Source organism: Anopheles merus, chromosome 3L (genome assembly GCF_017562075.2).
Source record: "Anopheles merus strain MAF chromosome 3L, AmerM5.1, whole genome shotgun sequence".
NCBI classification, from domain to species: domain Eukaryota; kingdom Metazoa; phylum Arthropoda; class Insecta; order Diptera; family Culicidae; genus Anopheles; species Anopheles merus.
In genome coordinates, this window is record NC_054085.1 from 37,250,307 (window position 1) to 37,270,655 (window position 20,349).

A 20,349-nucleotide genomic window follows, 5' to 3' on the forward strand; every position below is an offset into this window, starting at 1 on the left:
GTGTTTGATTTGCTCCCTGCAAAGGTGAAACGAAAAACACACATCATTCAAATTGCTACGATGCGATACTGACATCTTTTGATATGTGCAAATACGATAGGTTATGGCTTTGCGTTAATCGGGTTGGGTCGTGTAAGAGACGAACGCTATAAGCGTTGAGAAAGAAATAAAATTATAAAAAAAATTGGTTGAAGGTTAAAATTCACGCAGGAGGAAGGAAGGTGATTGCTAGAGCGCAAAGCAGCTGTATCGTACGCTTGGAAAATGTAGCTTTATCATGTAGTTTATCAAGTATTTAAAGAAACAAAAACCACACAAATCATTACACATATGCATGCATATTTTGGTTTCCCCTTTGGGAGCGTTGGAAGAAAGAGTTGGTGAGAAAGAAAGAAAAAAAAAACAGGCGGCAGGGAAATGACCATGAACACGTTACGCGCTGATGAGGATAGTTGATGTTGCAATAATAAAACGTGAAGGCTTTTTGGATAGAGCAGCACATGCAGTTGTGCAGTACAAAGGAGGTGCATTAGAGTGGAGGACGATAGTGACGATAATATATTTGTTATTGATGGATTTGTTACGTGGGTATGTGTGGGTGTAAAAGAGAGAGAGGGTAGAGAGGGAGAGAGAGAGAGAGAGAGAGAGAGAGCAAGAGAGAGCGTGGAAAGGAATGGAAAGGTTTGGCGAACGTGTTCCCAATCAAAGAAACCTTCATCAAACTTACTCACATACACTTACAGACACACATTGGCACAAGTGTGTACGGAGGGAAAGATATATTTATATTTAGCTATTTTATAAATTTTATTTTGATATGAAAAAAAACGGAACGGAACAAACTTCAAACCGTGTGAGACCGTTCACAATAAAGCTTAAACTGAACGAAAGAAAAAAAAAAGACCCATCCCAAGAGAGCCGGAAGTTGCTGGGAGCCGTGTGCGAAGGTCGCAAGAGGAAATACATCCGAATACAGGAAAATTCAATAAAAGGTAAGGTGAAGAAGGGAGGACAACCCGGGAGGAAGAGTAAACAAACTGTAAAGCAGCTTTAGAATAGAAAAGCAACATTTCTCGTAATTCTTTGACGCCTAAATGTAGGCAATTTACACTCAAAAGAGTTATTTTCAGCTTAGTAGATGTATGATTTGCAAAAAATTACGCCTGAATGTAGGCATTTTATACTCATATGATTATTTTCATGTTACTAGATATCTGCTTTAGAAATTACACCTAAATGTAGACAATTAGCTCGTCTTTTTCGTCCTTCCGATTGACTTGATAGATGGCAATAATGATTTTAATTTAAAATCTTATTAGTTTAAATCCGTTACAAATCAAAATATTAAATGAAAACCAATTTTTAATAATATTTTGCTCCAACCACCGTTTTGCTTTGCTTCGTATTATTCCAACAGTCGTAATGACAAACTCTCACGCTGATACAACACACAATTACAACGCTGGTAGCCATTGGATTGACCGTCTCTAATGCATGCTAAACGGCAGGGAGCGCAATTAAATGTCCTTTAATCTCCGTGTCCTTGACGGGTGGCGGTGGTGGGAGGACCCGGGGCTAACCGGGCATTGTGCCTTGCCTAATTGCAGCAATCAGTCACGCGCGCTCGGTCACAGAAATCTATTCGTGCCGTTTGGCTCGAAGCACAAATCACTTGTTTGCTTTGCCATCTGGTTTGGCGATATTTTAAACGACCGTTGATGAATAATGTGCAAACAATAAGAGCGCCCTCGGAGGTGTAGAAAACCGTTTGGTCAAGGTGTGTACATATACAGCTGTACCTTAGTGAGAGGGATTTATGTGGTTTTTGAAATTGAAATCACTACATGAAAAGATTTTTTTTAAATCGAACGATACAGCGGTTGATTGTGTGGATTACGGCACCCCATCTCCCACCCGTTTTGTCCAGGAAAAAAAAAGATGCCGACACCGATGATGAATCATCCCGAAATGCCACCCCTTCTTATTTACCCCGAAAAACGGTCGCACAGTCGACCAAGACACTTGACGTTTTGTGCAAACCCCTCGGCGGAAAGAAAACAACGCACAAACAGACACACACACATACACGCATAAAGAAACCCTCCCCAAAGCCTACGCGTACGCCACTGCGTGAGTGCTGAGTGAGTAGGGGTAGAGGTGTACAGGCAAGCAAATTGCGCTTCCTGTCAAAAATGCAAAAGGATTCGCCGTGAGCAGTGAGCAGTGAGAGCGTTCGGTTTTCGCACATGCGCACGCTCCAGTGTGAATGCGCTCTCACGCTCACGCAGCGCACCCAAACTCCCAACAAAAAAAAAAAAACCAGCTCACCACCACGAGCGAGCCGTGAGCCGTGAGGAGTGCTCCACTCGGTGAGTGGTATTGATTTTTCCAGAAAGGCTGAAAGGCACACGGTGAAAACGGAGCGCCCACTTTCGGCTCTCGGCTCGGCGGTGTGACAGCAGACGTGTCGTCGCGCAGCAGTAGTACGAAACCCAGCAGCCTGACCAGTGTCGGGGGGACGGTACCGCCGCTGTTCCGCTGTTTTTTCGCGTTTTTGTGGACAAATTTTTCCACAACCCGCAAACGCCGTAATCGATTTTAGTGATATAGTTTTTGGGAGCAGCAGCGGGGCGCTCGGGTTGATTGCAATCGACAGTTTTGTGCGATCACAGCGCGTGTGTGTGTGTGTGGCTTTGGTCCTTCTTCCTTGGGTGCTGTGGAAATTGTGTGCCCGTGTGTCCGTGTCTGTGTGTGCGGTGTTAATGGCTGAGAGCAGCAGCAGCAGCGCCACCCGTACTACTTGAACGCGGCGGCGGCAAGGGGCAATTTCTTTGTGAAACCGTGTTTTCGATCCGTTCCGTGGCCACTGTGGGCGTGTACACGTGTGTGTGTGTGTGTGTGTCTGTAAGGGTGTATGTGCGAAAGGGAATTCCTCTTTTCACGTGTGCCGTGCGTTTCGGTCGGAGCTCCGTTGGCATTCGACTCTTTCTGCTCGAGGCTAAACGAATTTTGGTCCCGATTATAGCAAACCCTCCAAATACCTTGCATGCCCTCGGGGTTGCAGAAGAGTTCGGTGGTGTGTGTGTAGGCATCCTAGTTGTAGAAGCAGATACGGCTTTTACCGTGGTTAGAAGTGAAATCACGACCAAAGAAAAAAGGCATTCGAACGCCGAAAACAGCCCATCAATAACCCGTAGTGAGGGCTCAAGATAAGAGAGAGTGTGTGTGTGTTCGTGAGTGTTCGTGCAGCCCAAAAGCCAATCGCTTGTGACAGGATAACAGCACGATTGTCACCATATCGTGGTGTCGCCACTCACTGAATGTCCTTTCGGGTGAAAATCGCGTGAAAAGCCACACACAAACACAGGAGGGAGCGGGTTACAGTCGGACACGCTCTGTCCATCAAGCGGCACGTTCCAGAACCTCCGACGGATAGGCAAACCCCTTGTGTGTGTGTGCGCGTGTCCGTGTGTGTGACTATCCCCATGAAGTGCGCCATGCATACGTGACGCTCCCTGTGGCCGCGTTCGCGTTCTATGCGCGTCCCACGGAATTAGAGCGAAAGATTGTTGTGTCCGTGTGTCTGTTCGTTGTACGCCAGAAAGCAATTCGAAGGAAAACACACACCCACCCCACCACGGTGCTGCGGAAGGACACGTGCGGATTCCCTCACAGCTGCCGTAGTAGCCGTAGTGTAGTAGCAGAACCAGCAGCAGCAGCAAGATGAGTCGCGAGGTGCAGAAGGAGAATGCCACCCCGAGCAGTGCGAGCACGGGAACCGAGGGGCACCAGTACGTCGGCCCGTACAGGCTCGAGCGGACGCTCGGCAAGGGCCAGACGGGGCTGGTCAAGCTCGGGGTCCACTGCGTGCTCGGCAAGAAGGTGGCGATCAAGATTATTAACCGGGAAAAGCTGAGCGAGTCGGTGCTGATGAAAGTAAATGAAACCTGCGGTCCCCACCCACCCTTTTGGGCCGTGTTCGACGGGCTGTTGGAGGGGCTCGGAAGGAGCTCCCAAGGGCAGTGCAGCACCTTGGCAAGCGTCTTGTGCGTTACGAGCAGCGCCGGTTGAAATGGAAGAGCGAAAACATATGCGAAGGGAAAGAGTTGCCTCCTCCCGTGTCCTTTTCACCCTCTGCTGACGACACACAAGACACCAGGGCGCGCGTGTAGCTGTGGGGCTTCCTGTTGTGTGAGCGTGGTCAACACGGTGCCCCTCCAAACGCCCCCCGACGGCCCAAGCATGGGACTTTAATTAATTTTCTTATCCCTTTCTCTTCTCTCTCTCCTTTACTCTCTTCATCGTCTTCTTACCTCCAACACCTTTAAACTTTTGCCGGTTCGCCGCCTGCTGCTGCGATCGGGCAATGATGCTATTTTGTTGCACATTTTTGTTGCGGAACCTCGATGCTGCTGCTATGCGGGTTGCATACCTTTCCTTTTTTCCCGAATCTCTAAATGCTTTTAATCTCCTGCACTCTCCCGCTTTGTTGGGCAATGGTGGCTTTCGTTTCGTAGGTCGAGCGAGAGATTGCCATCATGAAGCTTATCGACCATCCGCACGTGCTGGGGCTAACGGATGTGTACGAAAACAGAAAGTATCTGTAAGTATCCGTTCCGTATCGCCTGCTGGCCCTTTGGTTGGTCTAACAATATCATGATGTTAATTATCCCCCCACGCCGCGTCACACACAGCTATCTCGTCCTGGAGCACGTGTCCGGTGGCGAGCTGTTCGACTATCTCGTGAAGAAGGGCCGCCTAACGCCCAAGGAGGCGCGCAAGTTCTTCCGCCAGATCATCTCCGCGCTGGACTTTTGCCATTCGCACTCGATATGGTAAGTATCGCGCATCGGGGGGATGGGAGTTTTACCTTTGCTTTTGTTTGAGTTTGCGGTTTGCAGACGACGAACCTGTGTGTCTTTTTTCCCATGTTTTCACGGCAGAGGTCCACGGGGAAGTGTGTGTGTGTGTGTCCTGCGCCAAGGTGGAAGTGGTGAATCCCTACAAAAGTGCTTACGAAAGACTGCCACCTGGTGTGTGCTTGTGCTTGTGTGTGTGTGTGTGTGTGTGTGTGTGTGTGTGTGTGTGTGTGTGGATAGAAACCGTGTTTGTGCCTTCGAAAGTAGGGTTTTTTTGTGCTCCTGTCCACTGGGACCATCACTGCCCCTTTGTTGTTGCACTCTCTCTCTCTCAATGGCGCACGTATTGGAGATGGTAACAGATTGTGGATGCCATGCGATGTCCAATGCTTCCTCGTTCCTCGTTCCCAAAGTTCTCGAAAAACAGTAAAGGAAAGCTGTGTAGCAGACTGCAACGATGGCCTCTCCATTTGGCCAATCTGCCACACAGAAAGGTATGCAGCCCGGAATGTGTTCCTCCGTGTGTGTGTGTGTGTGTGTGTGTGTGTGTGTGTGTGCTCTTTTGTTCAAGGGCTCGTTGTTAACTTCATAGCGGCTGCCGATATTATGTAATGCGCACAGCACACACACACACAATACCTTTTTCCCGAAAGGGTTTCGTTTGTCAATGTTTGTCATCCTAGGAACGTCGTGCCGAGTGTTTCTGTGTATCGAGCAACGGCAAAGAGAGCACAAAAATGAAGACATTGGGACGGCCCTTTGTGTGGCCCCAAGCTTGGACAACAACAACAGTCACTACCACACTAATGCTGGGTGTCAAAAGCTTACGAAATTACACTCTTCGCACACACGCGCACGGACGCACCGGAACTGGCAGTCCCGGCTTTGCATAAACAGTGGCGCAATCCCGGAAGTATAGCCCGGTCGGGGTCGGTTCCGGTCGGCGAGTGAAAATGGGAAATCTCTACCACAAGCACACACACACACACACACACACAGTCACACACTCATGTACGGTGAGAGGCGCAATGGTTGAATAATTGATTTATGATTCGCACTTGTCGCAGGCATGCACAGCGCTGTGCCTTCCTGCCAACGTGCCGGTCAATGTGCCGTTTCTAATGGGGACGGCTGAATGGAAAGCAAAGAAAGCAAGAAAGCAGCAAACAAGGGCAATCCTCCTCCCACCCTTTGTGACAAAGCTCACTGGATAAACCGCAGGATTTAACGCGAACTTTGCGTTTTTTTTTGGGGGAGCTGCGATCGTTTATCGATCGTAAAAGCGAAAGCACTCAAACCGGAGAGAAAGAGCGCCGACAGGCAGAGTGAAAAGTCCGATTGAGATTTGAGCTCATAAAAAAACGGCACTTGTTGCAGCGGCACTTCTTTTCGCTTTTCGCTTTCGCTGTGCGATGCGGAGGCGTCATCTCAGCGCCTGTTCTGCGTACTGTGGGTCAGCGGGCGCGATTAGTTGGTCGAAACGAAACGAAATTTGGCCAATTACGTGCGCACCCGTCGTCAACGGTGTTGTCGTTTGTCGACAGCCTGCGGGCGTTTGAAATCGGAGTGTTTCGTAGCACCACCCGGGGGTGGTTTTGATATTCCACGACTTTAAATGCTGTTAAAACTGGGTGTGTGTGTGTGCGTGTATGGAGTACGTTTGTAATAGAATTAAACTGCAAAATTGCTAGAATATGGGCGAGCGTTTTGCTTGTGGTTTTTCGCTCTGGCAGGAATGTGAAATCTGAGAACGGAGAGCTGGCGATAAATTCGGGAAATGTTTTTGAAGCCGTTGAAGAAGGTCAAACACTAATTGTAAAAGCACATTTTACAAGAAATGCCAACTGTGGACACACAATTCTGGAAATATCTCATTGGCCTACGACCTTTGAAAAAGACTTTCCATAATGGTTTTGTTGAAGATTTGAACTCGTGACGTCCTGCGTACCCCGCACACAGTGCACTTACCGCCTACGCTACGACAGCTGTCCGCATACCGCACAGCGTATTGACAGTTTTAATCAGCTTACAATACATCCCTGCTTGCGTCAAGCACGCTCGATGACACGCTCATTTGTGCCGGCGAGCGTCGGAGGTTTCGCAAGCAAAGGGTTGTCTTGTTTGTAAGCGGATTAGCTACATCCCATCGCAGCAGTTCACACCACATCGTCATCGTCGTCCGGTTGGGGTAGAGGCAAAACGGGCAAATTATAATTTCAATGCGAATCGAATTTCGAACCTTCTCGTGCTTATCCAACAAAGACAACAGCGCTGGTAAAACAAAAAGGACCCGTGTGCGACGAAAGACGACGACTGTAGAGGTTTCTTCGACCTTCCAGTGCTGGTGCGCCATGCTGGGTGGTTGGCGTCAGTCCGCTCTGGTCATACTCGGGCCAACAACGATTGGTCGTTGGAAGTTAACATTATCTGTCGTTCCGTGCCCACTTGTGCATGTGTATGTATTTTAATTCAATTTCCAGATCCTGTCCCAAGTTTGTGTTTACTTCGCGTGCATAGAACAAGCACCGAGGCAAAATAAATCTACTGCATTGAAGCGTGTGTGTGTGTGAGATTATTGAGACATGGCACCGAAAAAGCGGCTACACCCCGAAACAGTTTGTTCTAGAATCGAACGATAACCATACCACGAAACCCTGGTTTGCTTGAGAAACGCAATCAACCGAACGCACGATGTGGGCTAGAGATTCAGGCATTTGCGTAGGATTTTCTTCGACCGAATAGAAAAACAAATTTCTTGCACAAGTTTAAAGAAACAGAAGGTGGGCCTTCGGTTGCGGAGAGCTTTTAGTGTTTTTTTTTTTCGCCAAAAACCACCCAGCGTCTTGCCCAGTGCCATGTGAAACAAAGACGCACAATTCCCAGGCGCCCGGGCGCTATGTGTTCAAGTCAAAGCATCTTGGCAAAACGACAAAATGGAACGGTACGACGCTCCCAGCCGGTGCCGTGACCGTCGGCTATTTTGCAGTTTTTGAAGCAAAACGAGAGAAGGAACAAAAAAGGTGCCAACCTACCATCCAGCCAGCCGGCACAGCTTTTAAGCAACGCATCCGAGTGCCATTGTCTCGTCTGGGCCCTGCTGCCGTAGTAGTAGTAGTAGCGGTGTCGGTAGCTGTGCTCTTGTGGTGTGATTAAATTAAATTACACTTTATGGCACTTTATGAAGAGACTTTTGCAGCAGGAACATGGCAAATGGAAACTGTGTAAATGTTTTGACAGTGGTCCAAAAGACTCGCCTCAACACAATTGCTCCGAACTCGCTCGAAGGTGTGAAGCATTAGGCTTTCAGCCGACCGAACCGAACTAGCTCCTGCTAGGCTTTTGCGGGTGGGCATTAAAATTCTATTCGCTCTGTTGTGTCATGGGACTCGGTTGTATGCATCCATTTCCACAATTGGCAGGCTCGTCCGAACATCTAAGCCTGGGATTTGAATGTTGCAGTTTCGTAATTAAATCTTCAGCTCACGATCCAATTGACAGTGCTACTTTTACCACTGGGTACATTTGTTGCTGACGCACTGTCCCTTTTTTTCCGCACCCAATTCCACAACTAGCCACCGGGATTTAAAGCCGGAAAATCTGTTGCTGGACGACAAGAACAACATCAAGATTGCGGACTTTGGCATGGCATCGCTGCAGCCGGCCGGCTCGATGCTGGAAACGTCCTGCGGATCGCCTCACTACGCCTGCCCGGAGGTTATTCGGGTGAGTAAGACCATACTAAGGAAGCAACAATGTAGGTCCAGTGAATTAAAAACTAATGAGCCTTGATGGACATCTACCACTCGCAGGGTGAAAAGTATGACGGTCGCCGGGCGGACGTGTGGTCCTGCGGTGTCATCCTGTACGCGCTGCTGGTCGGTGCGCTTCCGTTCGACGACGACAACCTGCGCCAGCTGCTGGAGAAGGTGAAGCGGGGCGTGTTTCACATACCACACTTTGTGCCGCCGGACTGTCAAAGTCTGCTCAAGGGCATGATCGAGGTGAACCCAGAAAAGCGGCTTACAGTAAGTAGACTTTTTAGACCTGAATCGTCGAACCACTCGCTGAAAATGTGTTCCCCTTCAACAGTTGGCAGAAATCAACAAACATCCCTGGGTGACGGCTGGTGGCAAGGGTGAGCTGGAGCTGGAACTACCCATGATGGAGGTAGTGCAGACGCACGTCATCCCGAACGCGTCCGCGGTCGACACGGACGTGCTCAATGCCATCTGTTCGCTCGGTTGCTTCAAGGAGAAGGACAAGCTGATACAGGAGCTGCTTAGCCCACAGTAAGTAAGCGAGGTGGAATGTTGGAAAAAGGCAGTTGGCCCAACCCTAGAAAGATGCCAAAAATTGATGAAAATCTTCCTGCGACTCTTCTTCCATCTAGCCACAACACGGAAAAGGTGATTTACTTCCTGCTGCTGGACCGGAAACGAAGGCGACCGGCGATCGAGGACGAGGAGGACGTGCTGAGACCGCGCAACGACATCATTGAGATCGCCGACCCGCCCCGGAAACGGCTCGATACGTGCCGGATCAACGGCAGCAGCAGTCTTTCGTACGGCCAGATCAGCGAGGGTTCGCCGCTTACCTCCCGGCGGCAGACGTTCAACAACGGGCACCGCAGCCACAGTGGCAGCACCAGTGGCGGCAGCCGTCGGTCACCCTCGTCCGTGCCACTGTCGCGCAGTTCATATCAGAGTCCAACGCGCGGCGTAGTGGTCAACTCCTCGCAGCCACTCAGTAAGTTTTCCGATGTCCCCAGAGGAGACATTGAGCGGGCCTAATACTCACTGCCCTTTTTTTTGTTAGATCAACTCCATCCACCATCGTCTCCTAATGCGGCCTCGAACCGGCACTCGAACTACTCGCCCAGAAGCAGCACCAAGTCGCAGGTCATCGATTCCTCCTCGCCAGTGCACCATAGGGCCAACTCGGGGCCGGCGGTGACCGTGGGTCTCTTTTCCGAAACGGACTCCAATAACAGTGAGTAGTTGTGCATTCTCAAGAAAAGACTATAGTACTCACTGTGGCCTGTTTGCGCATTGTTTTCCAGTGACATCATCAATCAATGCCATCCCGGGCTCGCCGATACTGGGCAGTCCGCAGCAGCTGCAAGCCGTCACCACCGGCAGCCAGCTGTGGAAGACACGACTGACGAACATCAAGAATAGTTTCCTAGGAAGTCCAAAGTTTCATCGTAGAAAAATGCAAAGTAAGAACGGCGTTTGGATGGCACGGTTTCCAACATTTGCTCATACATCTGCTCAATTCTTCTCGCTTTACAGTATCAACTGAAGAAGTGCATCTTACTCCGGAGTCATCGCCGGAGCTGACGAAAAAGTCTTGGTTCGGCAACCTGATGACGACCGAAAAGGACGAAACGTTCACAGTATTAGTGAAGGGTAAGCCGCTAGCGACGGTCAAAGCTCACCTGATCCATGCCTTTCTGTCGGTAAGTGTGCTGTGTGGAGTGCGTTAAAGTTGTCTCCGCAAAGGAAACTAACCGCCTAACCGTTTGTTCCCAAAATCCGCCACAGATGACTGAGCTGTCGCACAGCGTCCTCTCGCCAATGTCTTTCCGGGTGGAGTACAAGCGGGGCGGTACCGGACCGACCATGTTCCAGCGGCACGTCCGGATACAGGTCGACATCAACACGATCTGCAAGCAGGGCGACGTCGGCGACATGCTGTTCGCCATCACGTTCACGCTAATCTCGGGCAACATCCGCCGGTTCCGGCGCATCTGCGAGCACATCCAGGCGCAGGTCTGCTCCAAACGCTACCCGGCCCTCAGCAGCCCCACCAACCAGCACAACAACAAGGTGGCGAACAGTGTAGCGGAAAGCATATCCTGCGGGTCGGATTCGAGCGATCGCATCAACTACAACAAACACGTAAGTAGTTGAGGAAGTTCGGCGGCCTGGAATTTGGCAAGGATCCCAGAGTCAGTTCACCAGTTACGTTCCAATAATTCCCAAGATCACTTTTGGCAGTCACTTGTGTGCGTGTGTGAGTTGTTGACTTGTTTGTCCTGGCTGGTCCATCTGCTTTCCAACCACCCAACCCCTTCCCCTTTGACCCTGAAGAACCAAGAACCTTCAGAACCTTTATCTCTCACACACACAGTCTCTATCTCTCTCTCTCTCTCTCTGGTTTACGTTTGCTTGGTGCGCGTTCGCTTTTATCTGAGTGCATGCTTTTTTATCGATTTTCTTTTCGCGTTTGTTTGTTAACCTTCTTTTTGGGACCTCCGTTTCATTTCCACACACCACCGTACCGTACCGGGGGATTGACACCACTGACGCCCTTCCACGCCCCACGCAAAAAAAAAAAACAAACCATTCCCACCTATATCTTGTGAACTGTCCGTTTGGCCGTCCCGGATGTTGTCACCCCGTTCACGCGCGACTGCTGCTGCTGCTTCCACGCGTGTGTTTGTGTGTGTCTGTTCCCACCATTCTGGTCATCGGTCATCGGCCTCCGCTTTAGAAGGAGTCCGACATTGAGCAGGAAACGTTCTACGATACGACAAGCATTGGGAAGACGCGCCGATCGTCGGCCACCTCCTCCAACAAGAACTCAGTGTCGTCGGACGAGATCGAAATCAAAACAGTACGCTCCAGGTAAGCTTCCGTGTGTTGTCTGTGTATATTTTTGCATCCGTGTGCGTGTGTTTGTATGTCTATTGTTTTTTTATGTGCGTGTGTGTGTGTTGGAGCCCACATATTTTCGCGGTTTGCTTTGTTAAACACGTTGCCGGTCGCACCGAACCAGGATAGAGTTCCATTTTAGGAGTTTGTCTGGAGGAATACGTTAAGCTCGATTCTTCTAAACTTTCTTTTTAATGTAGAGATCGTTTCCAGATGACGCAGAAGTAAGCTTCTTCTAACTCTCTGTTTCTTCCCTCTTTTCTCTCTGTGTGTTATCCCTCTTCCCCGGTCAATTCTTCCTTTTTAGCTCGGAATCCACGGAACGTGAGCGGGAACGCAGCACGGAACGGCCGGCGGCCATGTCCGGTAGTGCGCTGGTATGAGAATTATTTCTCTGATAGGATTCAGCAAACAGTGGCCCTCCCGCAGACGGTGCGGAGGCAGCCGGACCGAATCCTACACGCAGCGCAGCCGCCGAGCCGCCCATCCCCTGCGCCCCGGACGTCCCCGGTGACGCAGAGGGGCTTGCGATCGATATCGTGGCGCCCCCTGCCGAAGAGACGGACGATTCGGGCGAGCTGATGGAGCTGATTGCTAATCAAATGGAGATCTGACTATAAGCTTTGACACCCAACCACAACCACAACAACAAGGCGGCCTTCTCAGCGCCTTCTTCCTACAGTCCTTCCTTTCCATGTTTAGTGCAACCACTCGTCTCCCGGCAGCGGGAGTTTGGTTGGGAAATGGTGTTGAAGCGTCAGTGAAGCATGCCCCGAAACAGGCCGAAACCGATACCGTTCCAGCAGACGAACAATCCTTATACTACTAGTGCTACTTCAACCATCACTACTACTACTACTACTACTACTATCAGTACTACTACGGACTACTTATCGCCTACTACGATTTACTACTACTAGCTGTCAGCGTGTGCAGCATTAGCAAAAGACCCGCTCATCCTGGGGCAGGGATTTGAGTGAAACGGGCAACAAACGGACCGAGTGTGTGGAGATGGTGGAGATGTGCAGTATATAGTCATCAAAGGCTAGCCAACTATTTCATTATGGTCAATTTCGTATCGTATCGCATCGAGTAAATCTAGTTATTCAAACCATGAAGAGCTGACTTTCAAAACAGACGTGTAAGGGGTAAAAAGATGGAAACTCATTTTACAAGAAAACACATACACATACACACGATTCATCTAAGCTTACACTGTAGCGATTAGAAGGCAGGAGCCAGGATGAAGAATTCGCCGAGTAGAACTATCCATTGCAAAAAAATGGCTTGTTGAGAATTTCTACACAGCGCACCGAAGTTGGATCGGAAGATGTGCGAAAGCGGCATCCATATACAGGGGTTAAACGTTTCGAAAACCGAAACAAGGTACGATATTACAGGGCGCGGCCAGGTTCGCTCAGCCCGGATAACCCGGATCACACAACAGAGGTTTTAGAGGCACGGTTTGTAAACGTAACAGTATCTTTTAGGCACATACAACCATCTTACTCTTGTTGTTCGGGCGTGGTGGCACTGAGGATGGAAAGCGAATGATGAAGCTACGGAGACTGTTGTGGTGATTTCAATTGAGCAATTGTTGGGGAAGTCGAATTCTGAAGGGGAGGGGAAAATTGGAGAATGAGTAACGATGCAATGAATCGTGCGCAGGAAGTCACGTGCCGAACAAAACTCTCATACTTTATCTAAGCTAGTAAAAGAGGGCAAGTAAGTGCAATGGCAAATTGTAAGTAAGCAGCTATCAAAACAGAGTAACAAACTTAAGCTATAATACTCTATTATATCTCACACCGAAACGAACCTAACACTAACTGCTTTACAACAAAACATACAAAACAATGGTATTCAATGGTGACACACTGTAGCGGAGATCTGGTGAAAATGACACGTATAAATGCTCCTAAATATGAAAGATCATGATGATCCACTAAAACTAGACTAGTCTCAATGGGAAGGTTGATTTGGATTCGTGTCTATTGCTTTTCTCGAACTTCTCAATCGCGGCGGAAAGGTATACTCACATTCACTCTCGCAATACGAAATAACTCACTAAACCTTACAACATCTAGATGGAGCTATAGGTTACAACACGTACTCAAAATTTAGTCTAATTGCTGCCGGGTCCGTTACAGGCCGGGCTGAGTAGCGAGCGAGAAGCTGAGTACCGCAGCAGCAGGGAAGTGTACTGATCGATAAGTCGGTGAACACTACCCAAATGTGACGTCACAGTATATAGTGCAATTCGTAAAAAAAAACAAGTAAGATTAGCGTCGGCGGCTCGTTCGGCCATACGAGTGTGGAGCGTAGCATCCATGTATGAAAGCTATCCTTTTTTTTTTTTGAACATTTCTTTTTGTGGTAAGACGCTAGTGTAATATTATTTAAGGGTGTTTTTGCTTGCTTCACACACACACACACACACACACACATGGACAAGTTTACATAGATGCGGTGGGGACAGAGGAGAGCAGGGGCAGGAGAATTAAGAAAATCAAAATCAGGCTTATTCTCTTAAAGTAAGAGCAATGGCATCGCAATACCGCAAAACCCAAACAATGGCGTAGACAACTAGAACCCACAGTGGGTATGCAGCAAATAATCCATTACAAAACTGCGGACGCTTATTAGTTTTATTGCTTAACCGTTGATACACATAAGGAGAGATAAGGCGAGTTTTGTGTGTGAGATTTGGAGGAACTCAAGAATCCAATCAGCAAATGTGAAACAAATCCTAATGGCCACCTAACACTTAGAATTAGATTAAGAGCGATTTAGGCGGTGATTGCGTTATTTTATGTAGTTAAACTTCATTCTGATTTGATAGGATAATCAAAATGTAAACAAAATCGCTACAAATAGTTCTCTTCCTTAAGGTACTTCATTTATTAACAAACAAAAAAACTACACCCATTTACACCACCCCCACTTTTGATTATGCCCCCGCTGTAATTATCACTTGTTCACAAGAACGGAATGTTCTTTCACAGGCCTGTTCTAGGGAACATACAGAAGAGGCCGTGGATGCCATGTGCATTCCATGTTCCGCCTTGCTCTGGTGTGAACCCCGTTCCAAGAACTGGCTGGCTTCGGCTTTCGTGCGAGCCTTAAGAACTCTACTCAAGTCTGTACCGTGTGCGTACTAAGCAGGGACGATTATACTCATACATACTGTCTTATGAAGGATGAGTCTACGAATATGAAGCTGTCCAAGGCACTGGGTAGCAATTGTTTCACTAGTCCATAATTAGGTAAAGCAGGCTAACAAATACTCTCTCTCTCTCTCTTTCTACATTGCAACACACGAAGATTCTTATTACAGTCGCCAAACACAGAAGCAGCGGAAATCTGCCAATATACACACGACCCTGTGCCCGATGGGCATTCAAGGTTCAAGCAGTGGAAGAAATCAAAACGAAAATTGCAGAAAAACTTAACCCTAACTCATTACCACCATTACTACCACGAGGATGGAGGTGTTTCTTTTTAAAAACAAATGTTTTACTTTAAAAAGCGCTGACGCTGTGTGTAATAAAAAATGTAACGCTACACATGTAACAAAGCATGAGCACGCAAAAGTGAAGAGACAAATCGTAAATCAAAAACTAAACAAATACACATACACACGTACATCTATCCACGTAAAAAAGGAAAATTAATCAGCAAACAAAACAATAAGTCGGATAACGCAAACAAAAAACAAAAACGAGAACCGAAACGCTACGCGATGTAATGTAAGTAAATTGCTTGTGTAACTAAAATATACTTTTCAATTTCCTACCAAAACGGAGAGCTTATAGCAAGTTGAGCTGGGAGCGAGGGAGCGAGGGCTGGAAGTGTGTAAAACAGGACCGTGATTTTTGCAGTCTATTAAGCATCGCAGCATTGTAACTTGGCCGCAATTGGCGTGTTTGTGTGTGCGTTTTAAAGGGAAATTAAACGGTAAGATATGTAAAAAAAAACAAGAAGACAGGTTAAACAAACACACACGCGCAACTAAGTTGAACAAAACAAAAAGAAAAGGGGGAAAAAGGTAATGAAACATGCTAAACGCAAATTTGTAATAAAAGAAAATGCTTAATAATTGAGAGAAAACGAACAAACAAACACGTAAGAAGGCTAGAACATGTGCAGGAGAGAACAGAAAACAAAGCTTGTGCAAATAATATACAGTGCTAGTCGTTATAGTTGTTGCAAAAATAAAAACGAAAGAAGACAAAAACCGCAATCCGTTGCATATAGGAAAGATGGATAGAAGTACAGCAGAAAACAAAAACAAAAAAAAAACTCGAGAGTGCAATGTATGTAATGTAATGGACAGCATGTAAATGAAGTGTTTAAAACGGGAGCTTTGCATTATTACGAAAAGAAAAAAGAAAAGGTGTGAAAAGGGAAAGGAAAGCAGGGAATGGCGAGAAGGAGCAGAAAAATCGAACGGCAAGCTAAACTAACCAAAGTACATTATGCAAACAGTCACAGAAAGAAAGGCAACACATTTGAACATACCAAACAAGCCCAAAAACTTCAAAGTAGATAGCACAGACCCATCAAAATAGTTTGCAAAACAAAACAAAAACGAACCCAATTTGCGATACAATGAAATAGAAAAGAGAAACAGAGCGTTCACCGGCATTTAACACAAACAAACACGTTTAGTACACACGCCACGTGGAAGACACAGCGCTACAACACAGTCACACACATACACACACATAGACAGGTTGTGTTGGTTGTGAGGCGGTAGTTACACACGACATTTGGAAATAGTATGGGTTGCGCTAATTGTGTAAAGTTGTGCAAACAATGTTTTTGTAAAAATTGAACAAACAAAAAACTTGAGGAGAAGGGGAAGAAGAAGGACACGCGCTGGACCGACTGTTTGCTCCCCCTCCAGTCGTCCACTCTGCCAACAGGGACGCCGCCGTGGGCAGGTCGCTCGCACCGCCGGTGGGTGTGTTTGTTTGTGTGCGCGAATGGGAAATAATATACAAATTTCGAAATACACGCCATTGAAATTACTCACCGTGTGTTGGTTGTTTCTCATCTGCCCATCCCAGTTGGCTGGGGTAAGTATGCACGCTCAGTTTCGCGTTGACAGTTGCTCTAGCTTGCAGAGACCGTATCGTGTACTGTCAACCTTCCTTCGGCGATGAATTTCATACCATATCGTAGTAAAAGTGTTCCACCACTCGCCGCTGCTGGATTGCCGGTGCGATCCCGTGGTCGTGATGAGCCGCTTAGAAACGATCGTTCAATGCCCTACAGCCGAAGCCGTTCGTTTGCCGGGGCACGCAATGAAACGTCATCGAGCAGTTCGCACGCACCAAGACAATCGAATCAAACGGCAAACAGCACCCGAGATGGACCGTTTGTGATTGTGGTGCTTGCCGAGGGCCGAGGACATGCCGCACTCGAGGTCGGTCTAGCCGCAATGGACGTTACCTCACCACACCTGAAGCTCACCCAATACGGAGACAACTTTTGGTACTCGGTCACACTAACAACGCTGCACGCACTGGACCCAACGGTGGTTTTCTTCTCCGAGCACGCACTCACCAACGGAACGTCCTACCTGCCGAAACTGATCCACCAGTACCTTCCCCGCACTCAGGTCCGAGGACTGGGAAGATCGTACTTCAACGACAGCCTCGCCGAAAGCTACCTCTCCCAGCTGTGCAGCCGTGATTATGCCAAACTGCGAGGGCTCATCCACAGCAAGTACTACGGCATGGCATCCTGCGGTGCTTTGCTGCGACACCTGATGGAAACGGCACTGCTGCAGATTGCTACCAAGTCGCTCAAGCTGAGCTACCTCGACAAGGTGTCCACGATGACGATGGACGTGGAGTGCATTGGGCAGCTGGAGCTGCTCGGGCCGCTCCAGAAAGGGGACGAGCGGAAGTCGCTGTTTGGATTTCTGAACCACTGCATCACGTCCATCGGCAAGCGTCATCTGCGAGCCAATATCATAGAGCCATGGACGAACCGGGAGCGGTTGGAGATGCGTCTCCGGTGCATTCGGGAGTTTCTGGGCAATCCGACGCTGCTGCAGAGTGTACGCAAAACCTTGGCCGAGGTGAAAGATGTCGGTGGATTGCTTAAGCTGTCGGTCGACATCGATCGAATGGTATGGTATATGCTTGATTAGCTACTAAGTACATAATAATGTCGTATTTTTATGCCGTTCCTTTTCAGAAAACAACGCACCAAAACACGGTTCACATGCTCAATCAAGCGTCAAGCCTTCGCAACGTGCTGAAAGTGGTCCCGAAGCTGCGGGACCTGCTGCGGGACGTGCGTGCCGAATATCTGAACGATTTGAAGCAAACGCTTGAGGAGCAGGTGTACGCTGAGTTACTCCAAAACATCTGCAAAGTGTTGGACGACAGTCCAATGGAGAGAAACACGTCCTACAATAGGCTGTTTCTTGTGCGCACCAACATCAACTCGATACTGGACCTACTTCGAACACTGTATTCCGGTGTTATCGACGAGATTCGTCAGTATGTGGCGGAGTTGAGTCTCGCTACGCGAATGCAGCTCAGACTTCACCACTCCAAACCGAACGGGTTCCATCTGCTGTACGTGTTGGCGAACGAGGAAGTAGACAATGTGGCTGAACAGTTGAGCAGTAGCTTTCAGATACTTAGCCGGACCGGTCGGCGATATACACTCTCCAATGGAAGGCTGATGGCGTTCAATGAGAAGCTCAACTCAGTCGCAAAGGAGATTGATGAGATCAGTTACGGTATCATTCGGGGGCTGATCGAGAGCATACGGGATAGTATAGATGCGGTGTACAACCTGGTCGGATGCTTGACAGATCTGGACGTGGTGCAGGCGCTTGCCATCGTCAGCCAGGGGAAAGAGTTCTGCGAGCCTACCTTCGGAGAGGAGACGAAGATAGTCTCTGGAAGACATCCACTGCTGGAAAGCATCTGCGGAGAGCGGAAGGTCGTTCGTAATAATGTGGTGAGAAGTGGGTTGGGATTGCAGTTTGCGCCTCCAATTAATCATAATTTCCCTCTTTGAAGATCTCCACTCCCGAGTACAATGTGTTTATCGTCACCGGGCCCAATATGAGCGGCAAAACGGTGTACATGAAAACGATCTGCACCTTGCAGATCATGGCCCAGCTTGGCTGCTATATACCGGCATCGCAAGCACAGGTTCGGATCGTCGACCGACTGCTGACCATCTACGGTGACGCAGACAACCTCCAGCAGGATGATGCAGAGTCCAACCGGATGTACAACAAGCTGCAGTTTGTACGCCACTGCTTAACCCCAAACAGTTTAGTCGTGATCGACGAGCTGTACGGTGACACTCACCGCCCCGATACGACCAGTGACAAGTGGGCACTGCTGGAACGCATCATCGATCACGTTGGATACGTTGGTGAGGGAAGCGAGTCGGTCGTTCCAACGCTAGCATCAATCCGCAAACCGTTCATCTTCATCACGACCCACTGCATGGACATGTTGAGCCCGCTCGAGGTGCATCACAACGTCTCGAAGCTCTGCCTGCAGACGGAAACGGTCCAGGTGGATGGGGTGGAGCGTTTGCGGTACAAGTACGTCGTCACCGAGGGACGCACGGTGGTGCAGCACTACGGACTATCGCTCGCCCGTACCGTCAACATGCCCCAGGATGTGCTAGACCGGGCGGAACAGCTCTGTCGTGGAGATTTGAAGCATCATCTAGCGACAGCATCCAGCGGCTCGGCCAATCGGTCCCACAATCGTACCAACAATCAATCGACCACCAACACCACGCTGCATACGCTGTCGACGCAGGGCAGCTTCAATGAGTTCTTTAAACTGTTCTACCACCTTTACGGTAAGGTAGCGCACAGCGTGCGTAACGCGGAGAACGTCCAGGAGCATCTGACCGAGCAGCTGGAGCAGTTCGTCGCTTCCGTACCGGAAGAGGTGCGCGAATTTCTGCGGGTAACGCCCCTGGAGCAGTTGCTGCAGCTCGACGCTTGACGATCGCGCTGTTGTTGATCGCGTGCTTCGGTGCTGATGCAAACATGTGTTGTTGTTTTGCGTTGCCAGCGGGGTCACGACACCGCGGGGAAGACGAGAATAAACAAGTAGCGTAATTCGATGCTTACCCAGCATACGTCTGCTGCCTGCTTGGTTCCTCTGCTCGTCGCAAGCGCTCACAAGCCTCCTGCGCTGCATGCTTCTAACCACGAGGAGCTGTTTTTCGCTCTCTCTCGTGACGGGTAGCCTTGGCCTGGCTGTAGATACATGTTGTTTTTTTCTTCCAAGAACTAACACACGCACACACATACGTCTTTCCGGAGGAGTGTCTAGACTGTTGGGCGTAGTTCGTGGCGCGGCCTGTTCGAATGACGCTGATTCGGTATTGATTAAGTTGTTTTGTTGGTCGTTTCATTCGACGACCATTGGGCTGAAAAAAGAGGTTAAGAGGCATTAAAGAAATGCGATTTCCAGACTGAAGTTACTCAAATCGAATATCCCAAAGAGGTTGGCTTCGATTTGGATGCTCCAATCCTTCAGAATTGAAGCATCTGTATCATCTGGCAACAAGATCCATCCCAACTGACCGCTCAGCAACCATCAATTGTCGGCTATGATTAACATCAATTGAGCAATGAAGCCGAACGGGATCAAGAACGAACGCGAATTTCATAATTTCGGTGCGTCGTTACACGAGCCAGACAGTAGAAATAACCTTTGGTCGCACGCGATCATTCGCTCGGCGGAGAGGGAGTCGGGATCGTATGTTGCGTTTGCGATTGTCCAAATCTGTAGCACCGAAAAAAGAAAACCACTCTTAAATGGTGCGTA

The 20,349-nt window shown here is 48.7% G+C and overlaps 2 protein-coding genes across 3 annotated transcripts; both read left to right on the forward strand.

Moving 5' to 3' along the window:
• The first annotated feature begins 2,411 nt into the window (after window positions 1-2,411).
• Window positions 2,412-15,795, forward strand: LOC121599772 (serine/threonine-protein kinase BRSK2). Of its 2 annotated transcripts, none has more exons than XM_041927843.1 (13): window positions 2,412-3,936; window positions 4,518-4,603; window positions 4,695-4,835; window positions 8,432-8,582; window positions 8,669-8,884; window positions 8,949-9,148; window positions 9,250-9,605; window positions 9,675-9,848; window positions 9,919-10,077; window positions 10,151-10,317; window positions 10,403-10,759; window positions 11,355-11,488; window positions 11,823-15,795. In XM_041927843.1, exons 1-13 carry the CDS (start codon window positions 3,724-3,726, stop codon window positions 11,896-11,898), a joined length of 2,430 nt encoding a protein of 809 aa, XP_041783777.1. In that variant the 5' UTR covers window positions 2,412-3,723; the 3' UTR covers window positions 11,899-15,795. The 2 variants fall into 2 exon arrangements, with proteins under 2 accessions (XP_041783777.1, XP_041783778.1); XM_041927844.1 differs by having other exon boundaries at window positions 11,358-11,488.
• A 191-nt stretch (window positions 15,796-15,986) lies between these two features.
• LOC121599770 (mutS protein homolog 4-like) lies at window positions 15,987-20,083 on the forward strand. The gene is made up of 3 exons (XM_041927840.1): window positions 15,987-17,657; window positions 17,726-18,502; window positions 18,565-20,083. The coding sequence occupies exons 1-3, from the start codon at window positions 16,680-16,682 to the stop codon at window positions 19,516-19,518; spliced, it is 2,709 nt and encodes a 902-aa protein (XP_041783774.1). The 5' UTR covers window positions 15,987-16,679; the 3' UTR covers window positions 19,519-20,083.
• The last annotated feature ends 266 nt before the right edge of the window (window positions 20,084-20,349 follow it).